Source organism: Natrix helvetica, assembly GCF_964273705.1.
Source record: "Natrix helvetica genome assembly, chromosome: 3".
NCBI lineage: Eukaryota > Metazoa > Chordata > Lepidosauria > Squamata > Natricidae > Natrix > Natrix helvetica.
In genome coordinates this window covers 97166840-97190949 of record NC_138549.1, presented here as the reverse complement: position 1 = coordinate 97190949, position 24110 = coordinate 97166840, and the positions used below count along the sequence as shown (strand labels likewise).

Below are 24110 nucleotides of genomic sequence, written 5' to 3'. Positions count from 1 at the left end.
TGAAAATGGATGTTTACCTTTTATTTTAATATTTAAGCAACAGATTTCTTATTAAGCAGCTAATGACTTTTTTATTTCCTCACAGAAAATGAAATTACCATAGAAATCTTTATTTAATCTCCTTATTCTACAGCACACTGGTTTCTTTGGGAAAGGGGGAAACAGAGAATGTCTTAAGTCCTTCCTGCAACCTCCAATTTTGCTCCTTTGCTCCCAGAGTAGAACCTCTGATCATGAACGGTTCTGACCTCAACCAAATTGAGTTCCAACCAAACAATTCATTTTTTTTTCATGACCAATTTCCCCTTCCACACCATTTTTTTTTTGTCAGCACCAAATTTCCAAAATTAGGTTTAGATCATGACCAAATCGGTTTGTGACCAAAGTTATGGAACAAATTATGGTTGTGACCAGAGGTTTTACTGTATTTAGTTATGGGGTTCTTTTTACTGCTCCATTTGAAAGTACTTTATGACATCACAATTACACCATAGCTATTATATGATACAGCTAGAAATCATCTATATTTGTGCCTCAAACTCCTTGGCAGATATTCTTTACTAGTATTTCTTTTGAAGAATATTGATTTGGTTGGGGTCTCTGACATGTTACCCATCACTAATGCATGTTGTGACCTGAAAAATGTTGTGAACAACATGGCAACAACAACTATTATTATGCTTGGCACTGTTCTACACAAACATTGCTAAAGAGAAACTACACTGACATGTTGCTAATGTGTATGCATATGGGAACTTCAAATATATCATTTACAGAACAATATTGCTATATTTCCTTAGGAAAATACATGTTTTTAAAAAAACCAAAATAATTCTAATCTTCCAGAAAACTTTCAAATTGTGGAATCCACCCAAAAAGTATCACACTGATCCCAAATGATCCTAATATAATTATTTGTAATCCAAGGTATCGGTAATATTTTATCCTGAATTATTTTATTTAGGTAATTCTCCAGAGCCTGGAAATATTCAGCTGACCTTTGCTGATCTTAGAAGCTAAGCAGGGTCATCCCTAATTAGTATTTGGATGGGGACAACCTGGCAATGGAAAAACCACACTTCCAAGAAAATTACATGAATGCAATGACCAGGAAGCAAATTAGACTAGAATTTAATTCTCAATATTGAGCGTCTCTTAAGTACATTGATAATTACATCAGAAGCAAGAAACTTCTTATACTTTCAGGTAAACACAAAAATGTACCTATTTCTATGGCTGCTTAATATATGATGATAGTTTCAGGATTATTCTCAGTTACCTCAAATGCAGCACTTTTCAATGAAAGTCAAGCTCCAATATCCAAATGAATTACATTAAATTTAAACATGGTAAGTGAACAGCTTAAAATATACTAGTCCTAACTATCTAAAACTGTTGTGTAGAATGTAACAGTTCTCAAGACTGATAGGGCTTCAGGTGACGTTTGTAAAAAATCAGCTGCACCCTTCCCCATTATCAACCTTCTCATAAGGTTATGAGAAAAAGACCTAGAAAATCTTAACCATAGCATCACCTGAGCTATCAATGGAAAATACTACGCTTGCTAGAATTCTTGTACTACCACTCTTTCATGAATCTTGCTAACTCTTAAAATTGTGGCTGAAAAAAAACAACTTTTGGTTGAAGCAGCTATAGAAAATGTAATTCAGGCTAGGGACCATAACAACATACAGAAGAAATTGATTTGCTTGACTGTTATCTGTTAAACTGTTAAAAGATTCATCCTGGAAATGAAGAAATAGAACTGAATACAAATCATTACATGAAGTAATTTGTTCTTCTGTTCACACTGATTTATTATGAAAGGGTGTGGGGAGGACAGGACATTTTTATCCAGCAAAGCAAAGCAAAGCAAAGCACATTACCTCAGGGAAGTGTTGAACTTTGCAGAATTTTACTCCATTTCTTAACCTGAAGTAAAGTTCACATGTAATAACATTGTAAAAATTATTGACCACAATGTTACAAAAATTCTAGTGTTACTATTTTAGAAATGCTAAATGGAATGGAATTAGAAGCCTACAATTTTTCCCAGTTTTCACACAATATATAAATCAAACATGGTAACATATATAAAAAATCCAACATATATCTTGGTAAAGTACTAAACTCAATAATAATAACAACAACAAAAAATTGGGTGCAATTCCAAAACATCAGGATTATCACTTTGACACTCAATTGCAAAATGCAGCTATTGCAACAGCTTACATCCTGCAACAATATCTTTAATATTATTAAATAACATCGGCCTATCCCAGGTCCTTGGTTTGATAGTGGACAAAATACCAAATCCAATCTAAACATCTGGTTGACTTTGAAACCAACTATAATCTATATTATAATAATGACAATGAAATGCCTTTTCTTTCCAACTATTTATTTATTTCCTGCCTTTACAAATAGCTCAAAGCAGCCAACATATTCCTCGTCCTGTTTTGTCCACAACAACCCTGTTAGATGGGTTGGGCTGAGAGAGAGTGACTGTCCCAAGGTCACCCAGTTGGCTTTCATTGCCACAAATGGAACTTGAATTCAGTCTCCTGCTTTTTACCCTAGTCCTTAAATCACTAGATCAGGGGTGTCAAACTTGCGTCATCACATGATGTATTGGGACTTCTCCCCCCCCTTCGCTAAATCAGGCAGGGGCAGGGGCAGCACATGATGCATATGTCCCGAGGAGCACGAATTTGACATCCCTGCACCAGGTCAAACTGCCTCTCAGACCAAACTGGTTCTAATGGAGAATATATGGCTGTAACTCTGAATTAAAAATGTTAATCCGGAATCTAAAGTGTTTTTTTAGTGTAGTTGTTAAGATTTTACTGAATGCTGATTTATTAAGAACAAGTAAGTATGCAGTATCTCACTTGCCATTTGGTATCGTTTCGAGGTTGGCCAGGCCAAGAAACAGACTCCTCAAGCACTACTGGACCTCTATTGTGACAGGGTATAATAACCTGACAGTTTCTCTCACCTTCTCCTCTTACACCTTAAAGAATCAGACAAGGCAATCCTAACTTTCTTTCTTACTGCTTTCTTCTTTGAGAAGCTACCTGGATTTTAAATAACTGCTCTTGTATCCATTTTTTAAAAAGTTATTTCTATACTGCTCTACAGTGGTCCAGACAGAACTGGTATGCAGTTCTTATTCATTCAACAGATGGCAGCTGAAGTCAGGAGCACCTTTGCATAAAGCTTTCTTGTGTGCCAATTGTGTCGCTACCTTGATCAAGAGGTCCTCACAATCACTCATGAGGCTATCTTTGTAGACCACTCAGAAGTTACAACTGGTCTAGAATGTAGCCATGCAACTATGGGCACTTCTTATTTCGTTCACATAGCTCTGGTAGGCTTGACGTTGTAGGTTATGTGTATAGCTCTTCATAGTTTAGTCTTTCTCCTTTTGTTTCCATTTGATCAGTTAGATCTGAGTAAGTTGATACATTCCAGTTGTAAACCAGTGTCTTCTTGAGGGCCTAAGAAATACACCTCAGTATCTGGTTATCCTGCAGAACAGCATTCTCTCTATGTTTTGCATAGCTGCCCCCTATTGGGCTTTTGTAAAGTGGTCAAAACCTTGGTCTTCCAACAAGTCCTGGGGAAGGATACAGCGATTGGCTCCCTAGTGGAGGTTGGCTGAGAAAATGTTTATTTATTCTTCACTGTTGCATATTTTGCATTTACTGCTGATCCTGCCCTTTTATACTTTTCCTTCTTATTTTTTGCTTAATAGAAAATAATTTTAGTAGTCAAGAGTCATATCAAGTTGAGGTAGCATACGAGTGGTAAAATATAAAATAAAACAGTAACTGCTAACGTTCAAACAAGTGGCAAGTCTAAAAATAATGCATATGTTTTGTCTAGATGGTTACATGCATAGCTCAGATTATGCTCTGGTATTTGGAATGAAACTATTCCTGTTTGCTAAAGGCAAATTAATCCCAAGCATCTTTTATTAGGTTTTAACGGTGTTTGGGCAGTTTTTCAAGAAAGCTTAAAAAGACAATACTTAAAATGATTTTTAAATAAATATTAAGTCATAATGGTTCATACAAAAGGCCTATTTTGCCAACTGAACTATGTGTATATTTCATACATTACATCATATTCCTGGTTTCAATAGCTTTATTAATGAAAAAGGATAGAAAAGTATAGATATTATACATATATATAAAGACTTTAAATGTAGGTCACTTACTTTTTACATTTTTCACAACTGTACATATTGTCACCTGCAGACATTGTAAAGAAAAGAAGAACAAACATTATTCTAAAAATATAGAAAATTATCTTTTACCCCTTTAACTCACACTAAACATGTTTGATTTTGCAATATAGTAAATTGATCCTAGCATTTTATAAATCACTTATCCTTGTGAATTGGGAAATTGTTCTTAATTAAAAATCCATACTATGGTTCAAAAGTTAATCTTTTGCAACTATGTTTTCTGAATGTTTGTCCTTGAAAATATTTCTCAATTCAATTTCAACAATAATGCGGAGAAAACTCTAATATGCTTTCTGTTCTGTTAAATGTGAAACCTGATTCAATACAATAAATCACAGAGTTGCTAAATTAGAATTTGATATGTGATAAAATATAAATCTCTTACCTTTCAATTCATCTCTAGCAAAAAAGGCAGCAAGACAATCTTGTAAGGTTACTGTTGGACCCCAAAACCAGCTAGGGACACATGAGACAACAAACCTGAAATATCATTGATAGAAAAATAGCAATTGTTCTGCTGTTATAGCAGAAACATCAGTGCAGAAGAATTACTGAAGTAACAGAAACAAAAAAAACTAACCTTTTGAAATATTCCACAAAAAACGCAATCCAACCTTGAGGAGCATATGCTTCACCACAAGATCCTGCCTTGACAATAGAAGTCTGATGATTTGCAGAATGCAGTTTAGCAAGATCTTCCTTACCTGGAATAGGTAAAGACAAATCCTGGAAAGTTTCCAGTGTAACTGAAACCTATGAAAAATAAGCATAAACACTTATTTGTCAATGTACTTAATCAAATTCTATAATTGTATTTGCTTCTTTTAAACTTCTCATAAAACAAAACATAGTACTGCTTATCTGGAATTATACCACTTGATGGGAAGTAACATATATTTAGGTTCACTATAAAGTATGCATAAGTTACAGGTTCACTGTAAAGTATGAATAAATATAAAAATATTAATAAATATAAAAATATAAATAGTTCAGAGTATAAAAATTTAAAGAACTATGAACAGGAAAAGGACTAGTCAGACATGTTTGGAAAATCTAGCTTGGATAATCCAAGAATTATTTATATCTATTACTTTTTTTAAAAAAAATCCACACAAAAAATGAGAATTTTTGCATAAGCACAGTAAAACATACCCGATCACATGTGAGACATTGTACAGAACTTAAAATAGAACCATCAAATATGTCTGATATAACACTTCGGTATTTTTTGTTTTTCTTCTTTTTAGAGGAAGGCGCTGTTGGAACTAAAAGAGCAAAAAAATATTACAAAGTATTATTTGAAATATCCAGGGTTAATTAACAGTAATTTCTACATGAATTTTGGGAGGACAGGCAGCTAACATTGTTTTACTCATTCATTATAATTCATGTCCATGTAATTATACCATCTCACCCCAATAGGATCAATCCACCCACCCGTGCCAGCAGAGAAAACATATTGTGGGCTCAATCAGTCAGAGAATTCCAGTGGGAAGGGTCCAGGAGAAAAGATCTCTCTGCCATGGCCGCTGCCCTGTGGAACTTCATATCCCCAGAGGTGATACCTCTTTGTGCTTCATCCCCCCCCCCTCTTTTAATGATTTTAGCATAATTATGATTACTATAACTGTCTTAGTTTTAATGTTTGTAAGTGCCCAAATTTGCCTCTGGATGAGATGGGTAGCATACATAAATCCAGTGAATAAATAAATAAAAATGTCTTCAGATTCAGGGCAAACTGGCCTCAATCACAATTCTGCACAAACGGTAATAATCATAGGATCATAGACTGTTTACAAGCAATTTTCATCAGCATTCTGAATTATTCCAGCCAGTCCAATATCTGAATTTTATACAGCAATAATTATATCATTCCACCTCATGCATGTATCAAAATATGATCTCATTTGCAATCCTTTGAGAAGCTGTAAGTATAGTCTAATGCAGGGTTATCATACCTGTGGGCCGTATCATGATGTATTATTGTGGGCGTGGCCCACGCGTGTCATATGTGGCCTGTGGGCCACCAGTTTGACCGGACATGGAGGGATAGAGTGAGACAGAATCTCAAAAGTAATGTCAGTGTAAGGCAGCTGGATTTGGAGAAACAAACAGCAACTACTCAATTGATTAGCAGCTAAAGTAGCACAAAATATTTGCAAGGCTACTTTAGTATACATCCTGCAAAAGTAAGCGTTACATGGCACTAGTCTACCTTACTTGATGTTGAAAAAGCTAAGAAAGGCCCACTAGTATTTGGAGATATTTAAAACAAAATCAAAAGAAAGCAATACCAAACAAATTTCTTTTGTTGTAACCAAAAAATATACATAGAAGTTGTCCATGTAATCACCAGGAGTTTAACTTGAGTGTACTACATCTTAGAATACTAGCAGATAATCTCACTTAAATGTTAGCTTTGGAACAGAACATAAATTTACAAATTTACAAAATTATTTCAACTCAATTCAATGCAATAAATCAGAAGAGATTTTTTAAAATGAGTCTTACTAGAAGTTTGAAAACCCTGCAAAATGAAAGACTGTGACATTGGAAAATAGCACTGTATTTAAATAGTGCTTTGACAAACCTAGAAAAATGATGCAACTCCCAAAGGGCAAGCCACAGATAAACAGAAGTTACAATTCTAATGCTTAATCCCTAGATAAAAATTGTGAATGCTTGCCTTCACTTACATTTCTGCCTTATTTTTATGTGGATTGGAAAAAGGGCTAGCAATTAAACAGTCTCTTAATACAACAGTGAACTACTTCCCTTGAATGAGGGGTGATTTCCCTGACTAGCTGTAGACTAAGACCAAAGCCTCTTAATTTTGGCATATTTAAGGTATGTGGAGTTCAATTCCCAGAATGTTCATGCTAGCTGGAGATTATACAAGTTGAAACATCTTAAACTTTCCATTTCCCACTCTTCAAAACTTATTCCAAACCCACTGAAAATAGCCTAAACTCCCATCACAAACTTTGGTAACAAAATGGCCAAATAAAAACAGATTTGGATTGTTTGGGGAAGCTGGTAGGACTACAGATGGAAATGATGTAAACTTTTCATTCCCACTATTTTTTATTAGACAAAAATGGGTTCTGCTATGAAAAGTATGTGCATATGCATTTGCTTGTTTGCATGCATAAGTTAAGAGTTAACCATACAAGGGGGAAAGTTAACTTTATCTGTTGATATGCATGAGCTATCTACACAAATGAAAGCTGAAATTTATCAAATCAATGAACAAATGCCCACATCTCCTATTTATGATCATATACTGTATTATACACTATATTCTAGCCTTTTCTTAATACTTGTTCACCTCTGTCCTGCAATGAAGGATTTTGTTTTCTTTTTCTAACGGTAAATTACATATTTGAGAAATAGGACAAACCTAGAGAAAGCTTTCACAACAAATGCCATGGTAATAGGTGAAGTGTTAAGTGATTATTACGGAGACTAAGAATTGCTTTACACACTGGAGGCATAGAACATAATTATTAGTAGTACATTTTGTCACACTTAAAGCAGACCTGTTAAAATACACTGTAACCTGACTGTAAATAATTTGAATATGTCTCCTATGCCTGCATCCATTCCACTGTGACTTTTGTTCATTGTTAATATAGATGTCCTATTTCTTTTCTTTCATTTGCTTAGGTCTTCCATTCATATATTATACTTAGAAATGGTAGAACTTTATTCTGATTTTGATGAGACCACTGGGCATTACAGATTGCTCTATATCTATCTTTCTAAAGTCAGTAAATACAAAAACATTTCATGTCACACAATAATTAAGCGTTATCAGAACCACTTGAGCAAGGTCACAGTATGGCACACTAGTAGTTAACATGTTTTAAAGTAAAAATGATGCTGCATAAGTTTGAAAAACACATAACAGAGAAGGCAAATCTTAGGCAAGTTCATGAAATAGAAATTTGTATTGTTCCTTTAGACACTCCCTAACCTCTGCCTAAGACTGTCCCCCCAGCCTCAGGAGTACATATAACAGAAGACAAAGGAAATTAGGAATTAGTTCTATCAGCATGACACTACTAGGTAATCCAAGCTAATGTTATACATGTATGCCTTTTAATCACTTTCAAATAATATTCATACAATCACCTGAATATCTGCTGTGTATTTGTACCTTCACTGTTTCCTGATTATTCAAAAGTTCAGCTGTTTCACGGAAACTGTTTATATCTTTTTCTGTGTCGTCCATAGAATTTGTTCTATTCATTTTGGTACACAAGGATTTCTCTTTTCTATAATCTTTAGATGTATTTCCATCCTCCTCAATTAACATTGCATTTTCTGCAGGGTCATCTGCCACAGATTTTGACCAAGGATCATTTTCTATCTTATCATTGTTAACACATGACTGAAAATCTGCATCTGATTGGCATTTTTCTTCTTCCATTCTCTCCTCAATATTTGTTGTGTTACTATCCTCTATTGTAATAACAGTTTCTTTTAACTCTTCATGAAGCAAATCCATTAAACAACGTAGAAATTCCTGGGCATCCTAAAATTTAAAACAGGTAAGTACACAATTTTAAATACATATCTAATGTGATAAGATTTTTAAAAATACTAATTAGTTAAGAGTAAATATATATGAAGCAGGATATAGGTGTAACAAACAGTACTGGTTTTAGTTACTTCCATTTTATAATGTGTTCTGTAAAAAGTATACCGTTGGATCCAGTGGAGTATGGAGGGAAGAGAACTGACAGAATGGGATTTATTTCTGTAGTTCCTCTTGCTCATAGAATCTCCCTAGAATGCCTATTTTGGGCATCAGACACCCTTCTAGATAGCTTGTGCTATTGCATGAAAGAATCAGACAGAACAATGTCTGATTTTTTCTCTCCTGCCTGATTTTTTTGCTCTCATTCCCCATGTCAGAGCCCATTTTATACAAAAGGGCCCTTGGCCATCAGAAGATGAGACAAAAGAAAAGCCACTTCCCCCAAAATCTATTTCCTTTATACTAGATCTATCACTATAATTAAATTTAAATGTTATATTAATCAGCATTTTGAAGACTGAAATGAATTTCTGTCATTTAAATTATTTTTAAAACTAGATCTCTACCTAGAACTCTCTGCATAGAAAAGAATTAGACTTTCTCTTGTAAGGTGTTTGTATTACATCAGAGTGTAGGTATAAAACCTGAATTAATCAACTTACTTGAATAAAGGAGAAATACCTAAAAAAGCCCAGCAGTTTGCCAGAAACAACCATTATTTCTGTATCACTATGTTATAACTACTCCCGGTATCTTTTTTGTGCATATATATATTACTTGTGTTTTTATTTCTTTGAATCTTGCAACTGTTTAGCAACAATAATTTTTAGTGGCCTAAAAATAGAAAAGGCTTACTTGTTGCGAATAGCCTCGAAATGTTGGATTAACTGCTTTAATTCCTTGAAACAAATTTGTGGGGACCACAGCTCCAGGCCTGGAACAAAAACATTTCATTTTGTTTACACTTTCTCAAACTGAATGAAGTACTTCAATGTACCAATGTTCAGTTTAGCAAATCAGGAATATTAAAGCTAGGAAATTCTAAATTTTATTGTCTTCATATATCACAATTATACATAATCTAACAGGATTTATTTCCATATAAATATATACAAAAATCTACTCTAAGGATGGATATGGTTCCACTGGTGAATCAGAACTGGATGTTAGTTAAGTAAGTAAATCTTTATTATGGTCAAAGACCAGCAATACACATTAGTTTTTACAATATGTTAAAAAGTACTGACATTAAGATATAATTAAGAAGTATTGACATTAAAAGTGGAAAATAACATACATGTTCTCAGATTGTGGTTTACCTGGGTGCAACGCTGTTAAGTATAGGAGTAAATACAATGGTCCAACGATTGTTAGAGATATGTCCAGATAATTGGTACAAGATGACAACTGTACTTCTGTAGCCAATTTTTTTCTTATGGACATTGCAGCAGCACAGAACTTTGCCACTGCATATGTGGTAACCGGGTTAGTGTCCTGGAGGAGAAAGCCTAGATAAAAATTGCCTGCCCTCCCTGGCAATCTCTCTAATAAGGGGAGAATATGTGCAGACCTACAAACTCTGTATAGTTTGCAGTGTAATAGAACATGTGAATTATCTTCCACTTCTCCTTTACCACATACAAACCCGTTCTGCTCTAGGTGTTCTCTTATACCTGCCCTGGAGGAGTGCTGAAGGAAGAATGTTAAATCTGGCTCTGAAGAAAGCTATTCTTTGTTTTGGGAAGCACAGGTCACTTAAATATCTTGCCGATTCCCACACACCCTGTTTGATTCTGTCCCTACTGTGCAGAGACAACCTATTTAGTTCTTCTTGGAACTCCATCTCCTTCATTCTATTAATTACTACTTGCTTTGCTTGATCAAAGCCTAGGGACATTAAGAATAACAGTGAGAGCCCATAAGAGTCCAGTTTGTGATCAATTGCCTGTTTCCCGGGGGAGGGGAAATTGTCAGTCAACACTAGTGGGGACAGTCTCTCTGGAAAGAAATGCATTTTAAGCCAATGAATGATCATCATCTTCCAGGCTCTTACCTGAATTTGAGGCATGCCTGTCTCAATTCTTAACTGGGCATTTGGAGTTCCGTTGGGTGCAGCTAAGATGGCTCGCAGGAATTTGGTTTGTATGGTTTCTAGCAAGTCTTTCTTTGCAAGGATTCCTATTTGTGCCTCATATAGAATTTGTGCCAATGTTTTGGCCTCAAAAAGTTTTAAGGCAGCAGGTACTAACTGACCTCCAACTGTATAAAAGAAATGTTTAATTGAATTTGAGGACCTATTGGCTACTTGCAATGTGTGATCCAGGTGTGCCTTCCATGTCCCTTGCGAGTGGAAAACCACCCCAAGGTATCTAAATGTTCTAACCTGTTCCAAACTATGTCCTTCTATTTTCTAGGAGTATTGGTTTTGTCTTTCAGCAAAAACCAATTGTTAAGGACCAGCTTGTTTTGCCTGCAATAGCCATGTGTTGCCCTAATTGCTCTCTTCAGTCCTACAGGGATTTGTGAAATGACAGCGCCATCTTCAGCATATAAGAGAATTGGCAGTTTGTGTTGTGCTAGGTTAGGAGGATGGAAATCAGGATTCTGTAAGAGATCAATCAGGGGATTAATATAGAAGTTAAAGAGGGAGGGGGACAGGATGCAACTCTGCCATACCCCTTTCTCCAAGTAGGTGGAGACATCATCCAGGCATGGGTATGACTCCGTCAGGATCCAATAGGACTGGGTCTACAAGTATTAAAGACACGCCCACGAGGCTACTCCCCAGAAATAGACTCAGTCGATCCTTTGGTTAGCTGTGTCTCCCTATCTTTTCAAATTCTTCAATTGGCTTTCCCCCTCAAATTATTACAATCAGGCTCCTTCTCAGCCAATTTGGGCACAACAGCCTTTACGAGGCTTGCTTTTCTCAGGCTTTGCTGCCTCAACAGCTCAAAACCTTTTGGCCAGCCTACGAGGTTCATCCTCAGGCTACTTCAAGGCCGATCGCCGCTGCCACACCGCTCGAAGAGCTCCAGCCTTCAAATTGCTAATTGCTGCAGCCACGTGGCCAGAGGGACAATCACTGCAGCTGCGCCATCTTGGAAGACTTGTTTCGCCATGGAGAGCTCTTTGCACGTGGCCGCTTATTCTTGCCGCGTGATCCTCTGGCTCCAATTTCAGTGTTGACGACGGAGTGCTTGGCGGACTGCTAACTGCAAGGCGACAAGCTGCTTGGTTGGCTCACCACCTCAGCCCTTCCTCAGGGCCCTATCTACCAGATCGGCAGTTATTTGGGTGCGCAAACTAATGGTTGCCATTTTGTTTGGGCGGGAAAGCCTTTTCTTGATGCTTCAAGAGTACGTGAGTAACGGTGATTAACGAGGCCTCAGTTCCCCAGTGGCAGGATTCTTCCAATCTAGTGATCCCTTCCGTTCCAGCTCCAGCGGACACCAGGAGCAAAAAGAGAGCCTATACCAAGCATTCTGAGCCCAAACCTGCTAAGGCCCCTAGGCCTGCCCCTCTTCAGGAGAATTTAGAGGCCTCTAATCCCAGTGCAACTACTGACAAGGCCTGTGATCCTGCTCCTCACAAGGCCACTTCCAAGACCAATCATTGCTCTCTTCCTAAGCCGGCTCCTAGAGCATCCATCCCTTCTAATTTCAATCCCATGGAGGACCTCTCCACAGATACTGATGGGGATGTTTCCCCTCCAGCTTCTCCTTTGAACCCAGAGGATGGGATTTGTTATCAGGGGGAATCAGATTCTGAGGGGGATGGCAGCATTACTTCAGATATTGATGTGGGTTCCCCGGCGCCCAGGGCTGTCACCATCAACCCCGATGATATGGCTGACATCATAGCAGCTGTCATTGAGCGGAGCATTGCTGCAGACCTGCAACATTGGGCCCCTGCTTCTGCCACTCCTCATAGCGCCTCTTCTAGCAAGTCCAAGAAGGGGCGTTCTAACCAGGCCCAAAGGTCGTCTTCTGCTGTGGACACTGAGGAACAGGCCACTCGTGATTCTGACCTGTCAGAGGATGAGGACTTGACTCCTGCACCTTCTGCCTTGCTGGGACTGTTCAAGCCTGCCATGTTCCATTCCCTCTTATTTAAAGCCAAAAAGGTCTCTAGTATTCCGGCTTCGAAACCATCCTCCTCCACGGAGGCAGACAAATCGGACATCACAGACCCCCTCTTTTCACGTCCTCCCATCGAAAAGGACATTGTTCCCTCCCCGAAACTGTTTCTAGAGGTGATTCAAAACCAGTGGGGTTCCCCGGGGTCAGGGCCCCTTCCCTCTATTCTGGACAAGCAGTTGTATAATGTCAGCCCAGAGCTCTCTAAACTTTTGGAGGTTCCTTCCATTGATCTTCCAGTGGTGTCCTTGTCATCGCCCAACGCGGCCACCAATGCTCCAGAGGACGCTCTACGCCCTGAGAACAAACGATTTGAGCAGTCACTGGTAAAGGGTCATCAGTCAGCCGCTTGGGCAGTCAGGGCCGCCTCTTCTGCTTCCTTTTTCAATAGGGCTGCCCTTCGATGGCTGAAGCAGATGCAGGACAGGATCCCTCCTGGAGACTCCCGTGCCCACCAGGACATGAATAAACTAAAGGCGGCAATGGAGTATGCAGCAGATGCTTCTCTGGATGCTGCACATTTTTCTTCCAGGTCTATGGCTTCTTCCATCGCAACGAGACGTCTCCTTTGGCTGAGTGCCGCTTGGCGTCTGCACCCTTCTCACCTGGTCTGCTATTTGGTCCTCCTCTGGAGCCGCTCTTGGTAGAGTCCAAGGACAAATGCAAGGTGCTTCCTGCTGCAAACCGCAAGTCTGACCCTATTTATTTATAGTTTATAGGAGGTTTAAAATGCATTCTCTGTTGTCCATTCTGGAGAGCATTCGGCCCAATGACCTTCTCTCCTCTATTGATCTCACAGAGGCATAGCTCCATATCCCCATTCTTCCAGATCACAGGAAATTTCTAAGGTTTTCTTATAATGGGAAGCACTTCCAATACTGAGCACTTCCATTTGGCTTATCTTCGGCCCCAGGAATCTTTACAAAAGTTTTAGCTGCCCTAGCAGCCCATCTCAGATCTATGCTGGTTAGAATTCTTTGTTATCTTGATATATTTTGTTACTATCCAGGTCATCACATCAGGCTCTCCGGGACGCCCAGCTCACCCTCCAGGTCCTAGCAGACCATGGCTTTCTGGTCAACTCGAAGAAGAGTCATCTGCAGCCCACAACCTGTCTCACGCATCTCGGGGCAGTAATAGACACTTCTTTGGAACAGGTATTTTTGTCGCCAGAGGCAGGTGAGCATTTGCAACCTGGTCTCATCCATCCGCAACCAGCAGGCGGTTCCGCTCATCCAACTATCTTAACTCCTGGGCAAGACGGTGTCCACATTCCACATCGTGCCATGGGCCAGATTCCACAGTCGCCAGCTTCAATGGTTTCTACTCCCGTACCAAAAGGCAAACTGCAGTTGTTCCTCTCACAGAATTCCCCTGACTCTGGAGGTAAGGCGATCTCTACACTGGTGGTTCTCCCCTGCAGTGACACTGGGCTCTCTATTTCGCGAACCCCCATACATCACGCTAATGACAGACGCAGGTCTGCAAGGTTGGGGAGCTCATATCCTGTCTCAGGCGGCCCAAGGGCTTTGGTCACGCTCCAACCAGAGGAACAGTATCAACTGGTTGGAGCTGAAAGCTGTATTTCTTGCCCTGCTCCGGTTTGAACCTCTCATGGCCAATGCGCATGTGCTCATCCTTACGGACAATACCACCACCAAAGCACACATAAACCGGCAAGGGGGGGGGGGGACAAAATCCCGGCGTCTGCTGACTCTGTCTTTCCAACTAATATCTTGGGCGGAAGCCCACCTGTTGTCACACTGGTCCGAACACATATCAGGGATCCACAACACACAGGCAGACGAACTCAGTCGCATTCACATAGATCCAGCAGAGTGGAGCCTACATCACCGCGTATTCCAGCAGCTGATGGTCAGGTTCGGAACCCCGGTCCTCGACCTCTTTGCCTCCCAGGACAACACTCAGTTACCAAGGTACTTCACCCACTTCGCGTCTCCCCGGGCAGATGGGGTGGACGCTTTGAGGAACGACTGGCCTCCAGGCCTTCTGTATGCCTTTCCTCCTACCCCTCTCATCCAGAGGGTGATCCAAAAGATGCTGGTGGAAAGGGCAGAACTAATCTTGATTGCTCCTCGGTGGCCCCACAGGCCCTGGTATGCCGACCTCATGAATCTCTCAGTGCCCCCCCCCCCGTGGCAACTGTCCCAATTCCCATCACTACTCCTACAAGGGGTGTGCCAACATCCAGATCTTCCATGGCTGCGCCTCACCGCTTGGAGGTTGAGCGGAAAGCTCTAAGGACCGCGAACCTCTCAGCGGAAGTCATCAGAACAATTCAAGCCTCCAGGCACCCTTCCACTAACCACATTTATGACGCCACTTGGACTCAATTCTCTCTCTGGTGCCAATCAAAAGGCTTTGTTCCCCTCGAGGCTTCTGTTCCCCAAATTCTCCAATTTCTGCAACAGGGGCTAGACCTGGGGCTTTCACCAAATACTCTTCGTCACCAGGTCGCAGCCCTGTCTTCAGTCCTCTCTCTGACTGCGACTTAGGCTCTTTCTCACGAACCTCTGATCTGGCGTTACTTGAGAGGGGTCACAAATATCAAGCCACCGACAATTCACAGATTCCCTACTTGGGATGTTTCCAAAGTCCTGGAATCCTTGAGTCTCCATTTGAGCCTTTGAACTCTGTGTCCTTGTATGTCTTAACATTAAAGGTGGTTTTTCTTGTATCCATTACCTTGGCGAGGCGCGTCTCAGAGTTGGCAGCCTTATCCACTAGACAGGACTTATGCATCTTTCACCCGGACAGGGTAGTCCTTCAGCTTGACCTGACCTTTCTGCCTAAGGTAAATTCTGTATTCCATAGAACCCAGGAATTGGTGCTTCCAGATTTCTGCCCTCGTCCATCACACGAACTGGAACATAAGTGGCATTACCTTGATGTGCGTCGCGCTGTACGCTGATATTAAGCGAACTGCTTCTTTCAGGCGATCGGAGGCCCTTTTTGTCAAGTTCCAACCTGGAGGTAAGAAAGGATCCAAGGCCTCCTCTTTGGACATCAGTCGTTGGGTAAGGGCGGCTATTTCTAGGGCGTATTCTGCTCTCTCTCTACCTGTTCTGCCTCATATCACGGCGCACTCCACGCAGCGCGGCCACATCTGCAGCCTGGTCGACTCAAGCTCTGCTGGAGGACATTTGCCGAGCGGCTACATGGACCTCAATTACTCCATTCATCCGTCACTACAAGCTGATAGATACGCCTCAGCTGATACTTCTTTCGGACGACGCGTGATGCAGCGAGTAGTGGCCACTTAAGTCTCTTATCTATTTCTTTCCCTCCCGATGGGACTAATGGGCTTTGGTATGTCCCATGCCTGGATGATGTCGCCACCTACTTGGAGAATGGGCGTTGGTTCCTACCTGATATGCCCTTTCTCGGGATGGTGGAGACATCATCCAGCCCCACCCTATTCCTGGGACTTACTACCTTTCCTTCCTAATGTGTACCTTTCCTTTGTACTGTGTTCCTTGGGGAGAGATATTATATATATCGTTTCAGATTGCTTACACAGCGGTCTACAAGTCACTCCATCTATTTCTGGGGAGTAGCCTCGTGGGCGTGTCTTTAATACTTGTAGACCCAGTCCTATTGGATCCTGACGGAGTCATACCAATGCCTGGATGATGTCGCCACTGTCCCGAGAAAGGCCGTATCAGGTAGGAACCAATGCCCATTTTGTACCCTTACTGAGCAGGTTAAATTCCCTTGAGGAATTGCATCTCACTTTCAAGGTGGAATTGGCATACAATTTTTGTATGAGGAAGAGGAGGCGTTTATCGATAGTGGTTTTAATTTCTCCCAGAGGGTGACCCTGGATATTGAATCAAAGGCCTGCTTAAAATCAAGGAAGGCCACAAAAAGAGAGGATTTTTTAAATATATGTATTTTTGTACTAAATGGTGGAGTACCAAGTTATGATCCACCGTAGATCTTCCTTCTCTAAAACCGGCTTGTTCGTCTTTGATTATCCCCCCTGAAATTAGCCAATCTTGAAGTTTATCATTTAGGTGTTTGGCATAGAGTTTACTAATAACGCTTAGAAGACTAATGGGTCTATAATTGCCTGGGTCATTTCTATTACCTTTTTTATAAATTGGTATGATAATTGCTACTCCCCTATCTCTAGGCATATGGCCTGCTTTATCTATAAATGTAAAAAGTGATGCTAAAAGTGGAGCCCACCAACTGGAGTTCTTTTTGATTATTTCTGGCAGGACATTATCAGCCCCGGATGCCTTATTAGCCTTTAGGGCTCCGATCAACCGGGATATCTCTTCTGATGTAACAGGGGGCCAGTAAGGAGTTTGGTCCAAACAAGCCTGGCTCTTCTTGATTACATAGTCAGGATCTGTATAAAGCTCCCTAAAATACTTTTCCCAGGCATGAATCGGAACCTGATTTGTTGGGTGTAGGGGAAGTTTTCCCAATGCCCTGGTGATGTACCAAAAAAGGGATGTATTTTTGTCCTGACTGCTGTAATTAGTCTATGCCAACACTCCTTCAGAGCCGCACTTTTCTTTTCTTTTAGAAGGTCCTTATATTGTGCTTTCAGCTGCTTTAAGTAGTAAGTGTGATCCTCAAAGGGGGCACTTTTACTTTTCTTGTATTCCATATTAAATATCCTTTTTAGTTGCACGCATCTCTATCAAACCATTTTTTGTTCTTTGAAACCGGCCTTTTAGAGTGAGCTAGTGATCTGTTACTGAGAACCGAATTCAAATTTAAAATTAAGGATTCAAACCCCTCTAGGTAAGATCTTCCACACTTATTTCTTAGTAGAGATGTACGTAGCTCTATGGTTTCAGGGGCTAACATCCATTTGGTAACTTCCTTAGTGTTTTTCTCGTTCCATTTAATTTTTACCTGGGTATTTTGAGTCTCCAACCTGGGTAGGTAGGCTGTGCCTGCCCTTAGAAATTTCTGGTGCAATGTGAGAGTAAGGAGTATTGTATTATGATTGCTTTCCAGTCGCGAGTCTACCTCCATCTTCTGTAAGAATTTCAGGAGGTCATATGATATTATCCAGTAATCAACTGTGGATTTTCTTCCTGCTCCCCGTTAAGTATATTCTGCTGGAAAGTCACCCCATGGGGACCCGTTAAGGAAACAAAGATCCAAATGTACAGTCATTTGTCTTGCACACAAACCTGCCCGATTAGCTTTAGGGTTTTTAAATTGTCTCGAATGCAAAGATTCTTCTGTTACATTTTCATCATAGTGAATCTTAAAATGATTAAATAATGCTAGATTATTTGGTCCCATTCTAGCGTTTAACTTGCCCCCTATAATTATTGCACCTTTAGGGAATTTGGCTCAACAGCCAAGAATAAAATCTTCTATGCCAGTGATGGCGAACCTATGGCACGTATGCCACAGGTGGCACGCGGAGCCATGTCAGGGTACCCTTTTAAAAGCCATTTTTCGCCCTCCCCAGGCTCCAGAGGCTTTATAGGAGCCTGGGGAGGGCGAAAAGAGCCTCCCCCGCCCCCCTGGGACACCCTCCGGAGGCGTCAGGGAAGCCTCCGGACAGTCCCTAAAGCCTTTGGAGCGCTTAAAACGACCCTATGAGTAAACCGGAAGTGACTTCCGGTTTGCTCGGAGGGTCGTTTTGAGCTCTCCGAAGGCTTCAGGGAAGCCTTCGGACGGTCCCTGAAGCCTTCGGAATGCTTAAAACGACCCTCCGAGCAAACCGGAAGGCACTTCCGGTTTGCTCAGAGAGTAGTTTTGAGCGCTCCGAATGTGTCAGGGAAGCCTCCGGAGGACCCGTCTATGTCATGTGTAGACTCTTGAGGAACTTGTTCAGGGTAAGAGGTTTTAGCACCAGCTAACAGAGCTTGCCATTCCGATGTCTCTTCTCTGGGTGTAGGACAAGGCGTTATTAGGTCGTCTTTCATTCTTTGAGATGATGGCTCTGACATGGGTCGACTCTGTTTCTTGCTTTGGTGCTGAAGGTCTCATAGGATATTCACACAGGGATGAAAACATCTCCATCTCTACTGGGATCTCTAATACCCCCTTTGGTCTTGGCTTTTATTTTCCATGACCTTGTATTCATGTAATCCCTTGTCCTCTGGGGGAGATGTGAGAGGCTCAATTATTGGGGAAACCAGATCTATAAGCGGCTTTGCTGTGTCCATTATGACCAATAAAGATTTCTTTAAATTTTCTAATTTGTATAATATATTGTCTTGTTCTTTCCTTGGGAGAGCGCCAAAAGCATTAATGAGACCAGCTTCTATGCCGTTAAGTATCTCTTCACCGGGCAGGGCTGGTTGACTCCCACTGTCTTTCTCTCTCTTTTCCAAGGTTGAAAATGAGGAGGAGGCAGCCACCTTTGAAGCTCGCATGTTAGCTATTAACGGAGTAACCCTTTCCTCACCAAAGACTCTGATGGGAAAGATTTGGAAGGAGGCTAAATATGCCTTCATCTTGAATAATATCTGTGGTATGGTGGGCTGTTTGAAAAACAGGAGGATTTGCTTCCAATTTGGGGCCTCAGGTAACCACTCCACAGCACGGAGATCAATCATACCCCTGTGACAGTGAAGAAGCTGGCTTAGGGAATTTAGTATTGCATTTCTGAAATTCCAACGTCCATAATAAAGTCTGTTCATATGGATTCTAAAAGCTATTCTTTGTAGTGAGCAATGTAATTGTTGAAATTGACGGAGAGATGCTTTCCTGATTTCTTCTTTATTGATACCTTTTCCTCTCGTTGCCTTGTCTGGGGAGAGACTGTTTTTCTGAGAGGACTGCCACCTTTCATCTGACTCTTTTAACTGTTTCCCTGGCTCTTTGCTCTTTTTCCTTTTCCTTATCCTGCATATGGGAGTTAACCAAGTCTTCTGCAAGAACTTTAGTGGGGGTACCTGGGGCCCGATATTGTACTTGAAGAAAAACAGCTAAATCTTTTTTCAGTGTCTCTACATCATGTTGGATGGCAATTAATTGTTCAAATATTGAAACCACCATTTGCACTGTGAGAAGGCATTGCTTTGCCATAAACTCAGTTGAATTTTCCCAAGATAAAGTCTCCGTACTCTGAATTATCTGGTTGTTGGTCGCCTTTTCTGCCTTTAGCTCAGCCTCCATATAGGAAGTTATTGGGCTAGTTGTTTGTGAGAAGAGCTGGCTTTCAGTTTGTTCCCCCCCTCCCTCTGCCAGATCGGGAAAGTCTAGTAAATGCTGTTTTGCCACATCTTTTTGCCGGTCCCGTTCTAATCTCTCCAGATTGTTGGGGATGGGGAGGTTAGTTTTTCTTACATATCTCTTGCCAACAAAGAGCTCCTCAATTCTTGGTTGTTTTGCTGTCTTCACTGGAGGGAGAAATCCTGGGCTGCTGCCAAGGTGTTTCTTTCTTTTTCCCGTGCTTTTTAAATTATCGGCAGCAACAAAAGTTTTTGTTTGTATTATGTTCCTCGCTGTTATCTCCACCAAAAAATGTTAATTAAATAAAAAAGGATCCAATGGGAATACTAAAAATTGATAAAGTAAAATAAAACCAGGAGGCACTACTGCAAACACACTCCAGCTGCACTGGCTGCAACTCCGTCCCCCCCCTTTTGCTTAAAATACTTTGTTATTTATTAAATCAAAGTATTTATTATTGTTAAACATAAGAAAATGAATAGGCAGCTATAGCAATATCTGAATAATTGCAAACCAGAATTCTAGTTCATGTACTACTAACAAACATTTCAATGGTGTGTTCCCTTCTACCGTATAGAATTGGTTATCTTTCCACATGTGGAATTCCCCCCCCTCCCAACTCTGATATTCTCAGGTTGTTTCAGATGACACTCAAACCCTCCAGATCAGATGTTGGTGGTACATCATGGAATTTGAGGAATAAAGTAGACAAAATCCATTGTATGAACAGAAATATGTAAGATTGTATGTAGTTCATTATTTGGAAAGCATTCTCATCTGCAACAATATTATACTGTATATCAGATTGATTTATAAAAATACACTATCAAAATGAAAGTAACATCATACCTGCTTTTATGCCAGAGTTCTGTTATAAGTTTGTAGTAACTTCTGCAAATGGCTGGTTTTTTATCGGTCCGAGCTAAACTCCCACAGTCAAGGAAAAACTGTGTCAATGGGGGGCTGATAAGAAAAAACAAAACAAAAGCACAAACTAGTATTTTGAAAGAATGCTGCATATATCTATAGTTATTCGGTCTTAGAAAATTCAACTATCATATGAATTCTCTATCATTAAAAAACATTTAATGTTCAATGTAGTCAATAATATTACTGAATCCTGCATCTTTTCAGCATGCTGAGGAAATAATCTTATATGTCATAATCTATAACAAAAAAGTTACTTTTACCATTTCAACAGTCAATATTTAAGCATATCTGATAAATCATATATATAAATTGTTATTGGAATATGATTCAAGAACTGAACAAGTCAAAAACTGTGTGATTAAAGAGATAGAGAATTTAAGCAGGGTAACTGATGTGTAACATATGGGAATAACAATAGAAGGTGAATATAAAATTTACTCTGATATTACACAGTATTAGAAGAAATTTGTTTTTAGTAGAATATTAATTCAGCCCTGGCCGCCATATCTAAAGTTGTTCTTTTCCAATGTAAGATTTTAAAACACTAGACTTTTACTGCTCCAGATTAATTCTTGTTTATTATTTTGACTTAATCTTATCATTTCAACAGTTTTTATCTATTTCTGAACCAATTTTAGTATAAAATATTCAAATGTTAAACTATTGTATAATTATATTTGTTCCATTCAAATATGACATAATTTTTTAAAAATGTTTTGCAAATTCTTTGTGCAATTTGTACAGTTTGCAAATCTTAAATATTCACTTTTCCCCAATTTCCTCCCCCGTCTTCTCTCCTGTATCTCTAAAAAATAAGAAACAATAAATCCTGCAGAATTGACATCTCAAATATGATGGATTAATGAAATCAATATAACTCATTATTGAACATCTGCTTAGGAAAAACTTTAGCATTATGTCAAAGTAGATTTCAGGTTTTTATTTATTTATTTTTTAATCCATGAAACAGGAAGTAACCAAAAAACTATGTTCTTACAAATTTTTAAGGAGAAAACTTATTCCAATTTTTTTTCTTTTTTCACAAAATCTGTCCAAAGCTGGGAAATGTACAGCTAGAAGCTTTTCATATAGATTAAAATTTATTTATTCATTTATTAAATATATATGCTTCCAATCTCATCAGTAGGGCAATTCTCTTACATGACTATTTATTTTTTATTTTTTCCTCAGAAATTACTGAAATTTCTGGCTAAAGGAAAGGAAAACACAAACAGTTTTATATTCATTTTTTACCAGTTTGAAAGTGCTTGTAAAGCTGCATTCATGTAACAAGTGTTTCCAATATTTCTCAAGCCCGTCAAACCTGTAAATAAGAAATACTGCTTAGCAAGCCAATGAAAAAAGTTAGTGTGTACAGGATGTAAATAAGCCTTCATTCTGTAGAAATTTAGATGCAGTTTTTTTGTAGTATTTACAGAATTTCTGAGTATTTTTACCCTGAAAACAATGTTACTATATTGCTATCATACAGAAATCTGCATATATGACTGTGTGACATTCGCCATCCAACTGCATTCCCATTTTTAGGCTAAATTACAATAAGTTAAAAAAAATGTTCACCCATGAGAAACCAAGCACATCCTCTTTCTATTTATATTGATAGAGAGAGAGAGAGAGAGAGAGAGAGAGAGAGAGAGAGAGAGAGAGAGAGAGAGAGAGAGCACCAAGCACATCCTAGCAACAGAACATTTGTTAACCTTAAAAATGAATTAATGATCACATTAATAATTTGTTCAATTAATAATATTCATGTGAATTACCCTACTTTATTACCTCTAGCCTTTAATTCATCTTCTTCATCAATTTGTACATCTAGATCATCAAATGTTGCAATCAAAGGAATTTTCAGTGTAGGGATACTGGGTAACTTAATATCCTTAATGGAAGATTTTAAAAAAGCAAAATTGTAAGCAGCACTCTTCATAAAGATTATGACTTTTCTTTCTATTTTTTCTAATGAGCCTATGAAGTTACCATATTTTTCGGACTACAAGACACACTCTTTTCTCCCAAAAGGGGTGAAAATGTCTGTGTGTTTTATAGATTGAATATTGCTGAAGCCTCACTCACCCGCCAGGGTCCACACAACTCTTTTTTTGCCTCTACATGGCTCTTTTTCAGGCCTTTTTTTGGCCCGTTTTTGGGGCTTTTTTTTGGCCCATTTTGGAGGCCTTTTGGCCCGTTTTTGAGGCTTTTTTGGGCCCATTTCCCCCCCCAAAAGGCTGAAAAAATTCCCCAAAATGTGCCAAAAAACCCCCAAAATGGGCCAAGAAGCCTTGAAAATGGGTAGAAAAAAAACTGGAAAAGGGCTGAAAATGAGGCACACAGAGGCCAAAAACCTTTTGTTGTTGTTATTGTTTTCCTCTTCTAAATTTAGGTGTGTCTTATAGTCAGGTGTGTCTTATAATCTGAAAAATACGGTATTATATCCATTTCCAATACATATTTTGTTTCATACAAAGCCAAAAGTCCAATTATGTATACATAATATTTCATTATTGAATAATGTAACTTGGCTAAAAAACCTCTCCTATAGGAACTTAAATCTGCCACAACAAACTGTCTGGCAATAGAAATTGTTTCATCTGCTTTACAGAATAACTGCATATTACAAATTAATGACACAATAGCTTTGATATATAACAATAGCTTTGATGTAGCTTTGGGATATTTCTTAGTTCTTTCATCAGATGGCTCATAGTGTAAATAACTACTGTGCATATAAATAAATACAGTCTATTCACAGAAAGAATTGAGATGTGTATGCTACAAAAATGCAGTAAGCTAGAAATATTTTACCGTGTTTCCCCGAAAATACAACCTGTCCCAAAACTAAAGCCTTGCCACATTTTTCGCGTGGACAAAAATATAAGCCCACCCCCCGAAAATAAACCCCCTGGACAACCCCCCCTCCGGCCAGGCAGAGCACCGCTCACTGACCTAGCGTTATTCCGAAAGTGCCAAGTCGCAGGAGCCGGGCGAGGGGAGCGCTCACGTTGCTTGCTGCCTTCGGGATACCGCTAGGTTGGGGAGTGGAGTTCTGCCT

The 24110-nt window shown here is 39.6% G+C and overlaps 1 protein-coding gene across 2 annotated transcripts in view; it reads right to left on the bottom strand.

Moving 5' to 3' along the window:
* USP33 (ubiquitin specific peptidase 33) overlaps nucleotides 1-24110 on the bottom strand; it is a 52532-nt gene that overhangs the window by 8033 nt on the left and 20389 nt on the right. Inside the window, exons 6-15 of one of the 2 annotated variants that reach the window (XM_081947410.1) lie at nucleotides 22838-22940; nucleotides 22298-22367; nucleotides 20963-21076; nucleotides 9651-9729; nucleotides 8387-8789; nucleotides 5405-5517; nucleotides 4833-5005; nucleotides 4638-4732; nucleotides 4223-4256; nucleotides 1887-1932 (exon numbers count right to left, since the gene is read on the bottom strand). In XM_081947410.1, coding sequence (XP_081803536.1) covers nucleotides 1887-1932; nucleotides 4223-4256; nucleotides 4638-4732; nucleotides 4833-5005; nucleotides 5405-5517; nucleotides 8387-8789; nucleotides 9651-9729; nucleotides 20963-21076; nucleotides 22298-22367; nucleotides 22838-22940 — 1230 coding nt within the window. The remainder of the gene's footprint in view (nucleotides 1-1886; nucleotides 1933-4222; nucleotides 4257-4637; nucleotides 4733-4832; nucleotides 5006-5404; nucleotides 5518-8386; nucleotides 8790-9650; nucleotides 9730-20962; nucleotides 21077-22297; nucleotides 22368-22837; nucleotides 22941-24110) is intronic. The other variant, XM_081947411.1, reaches the window with a different exon arrangement.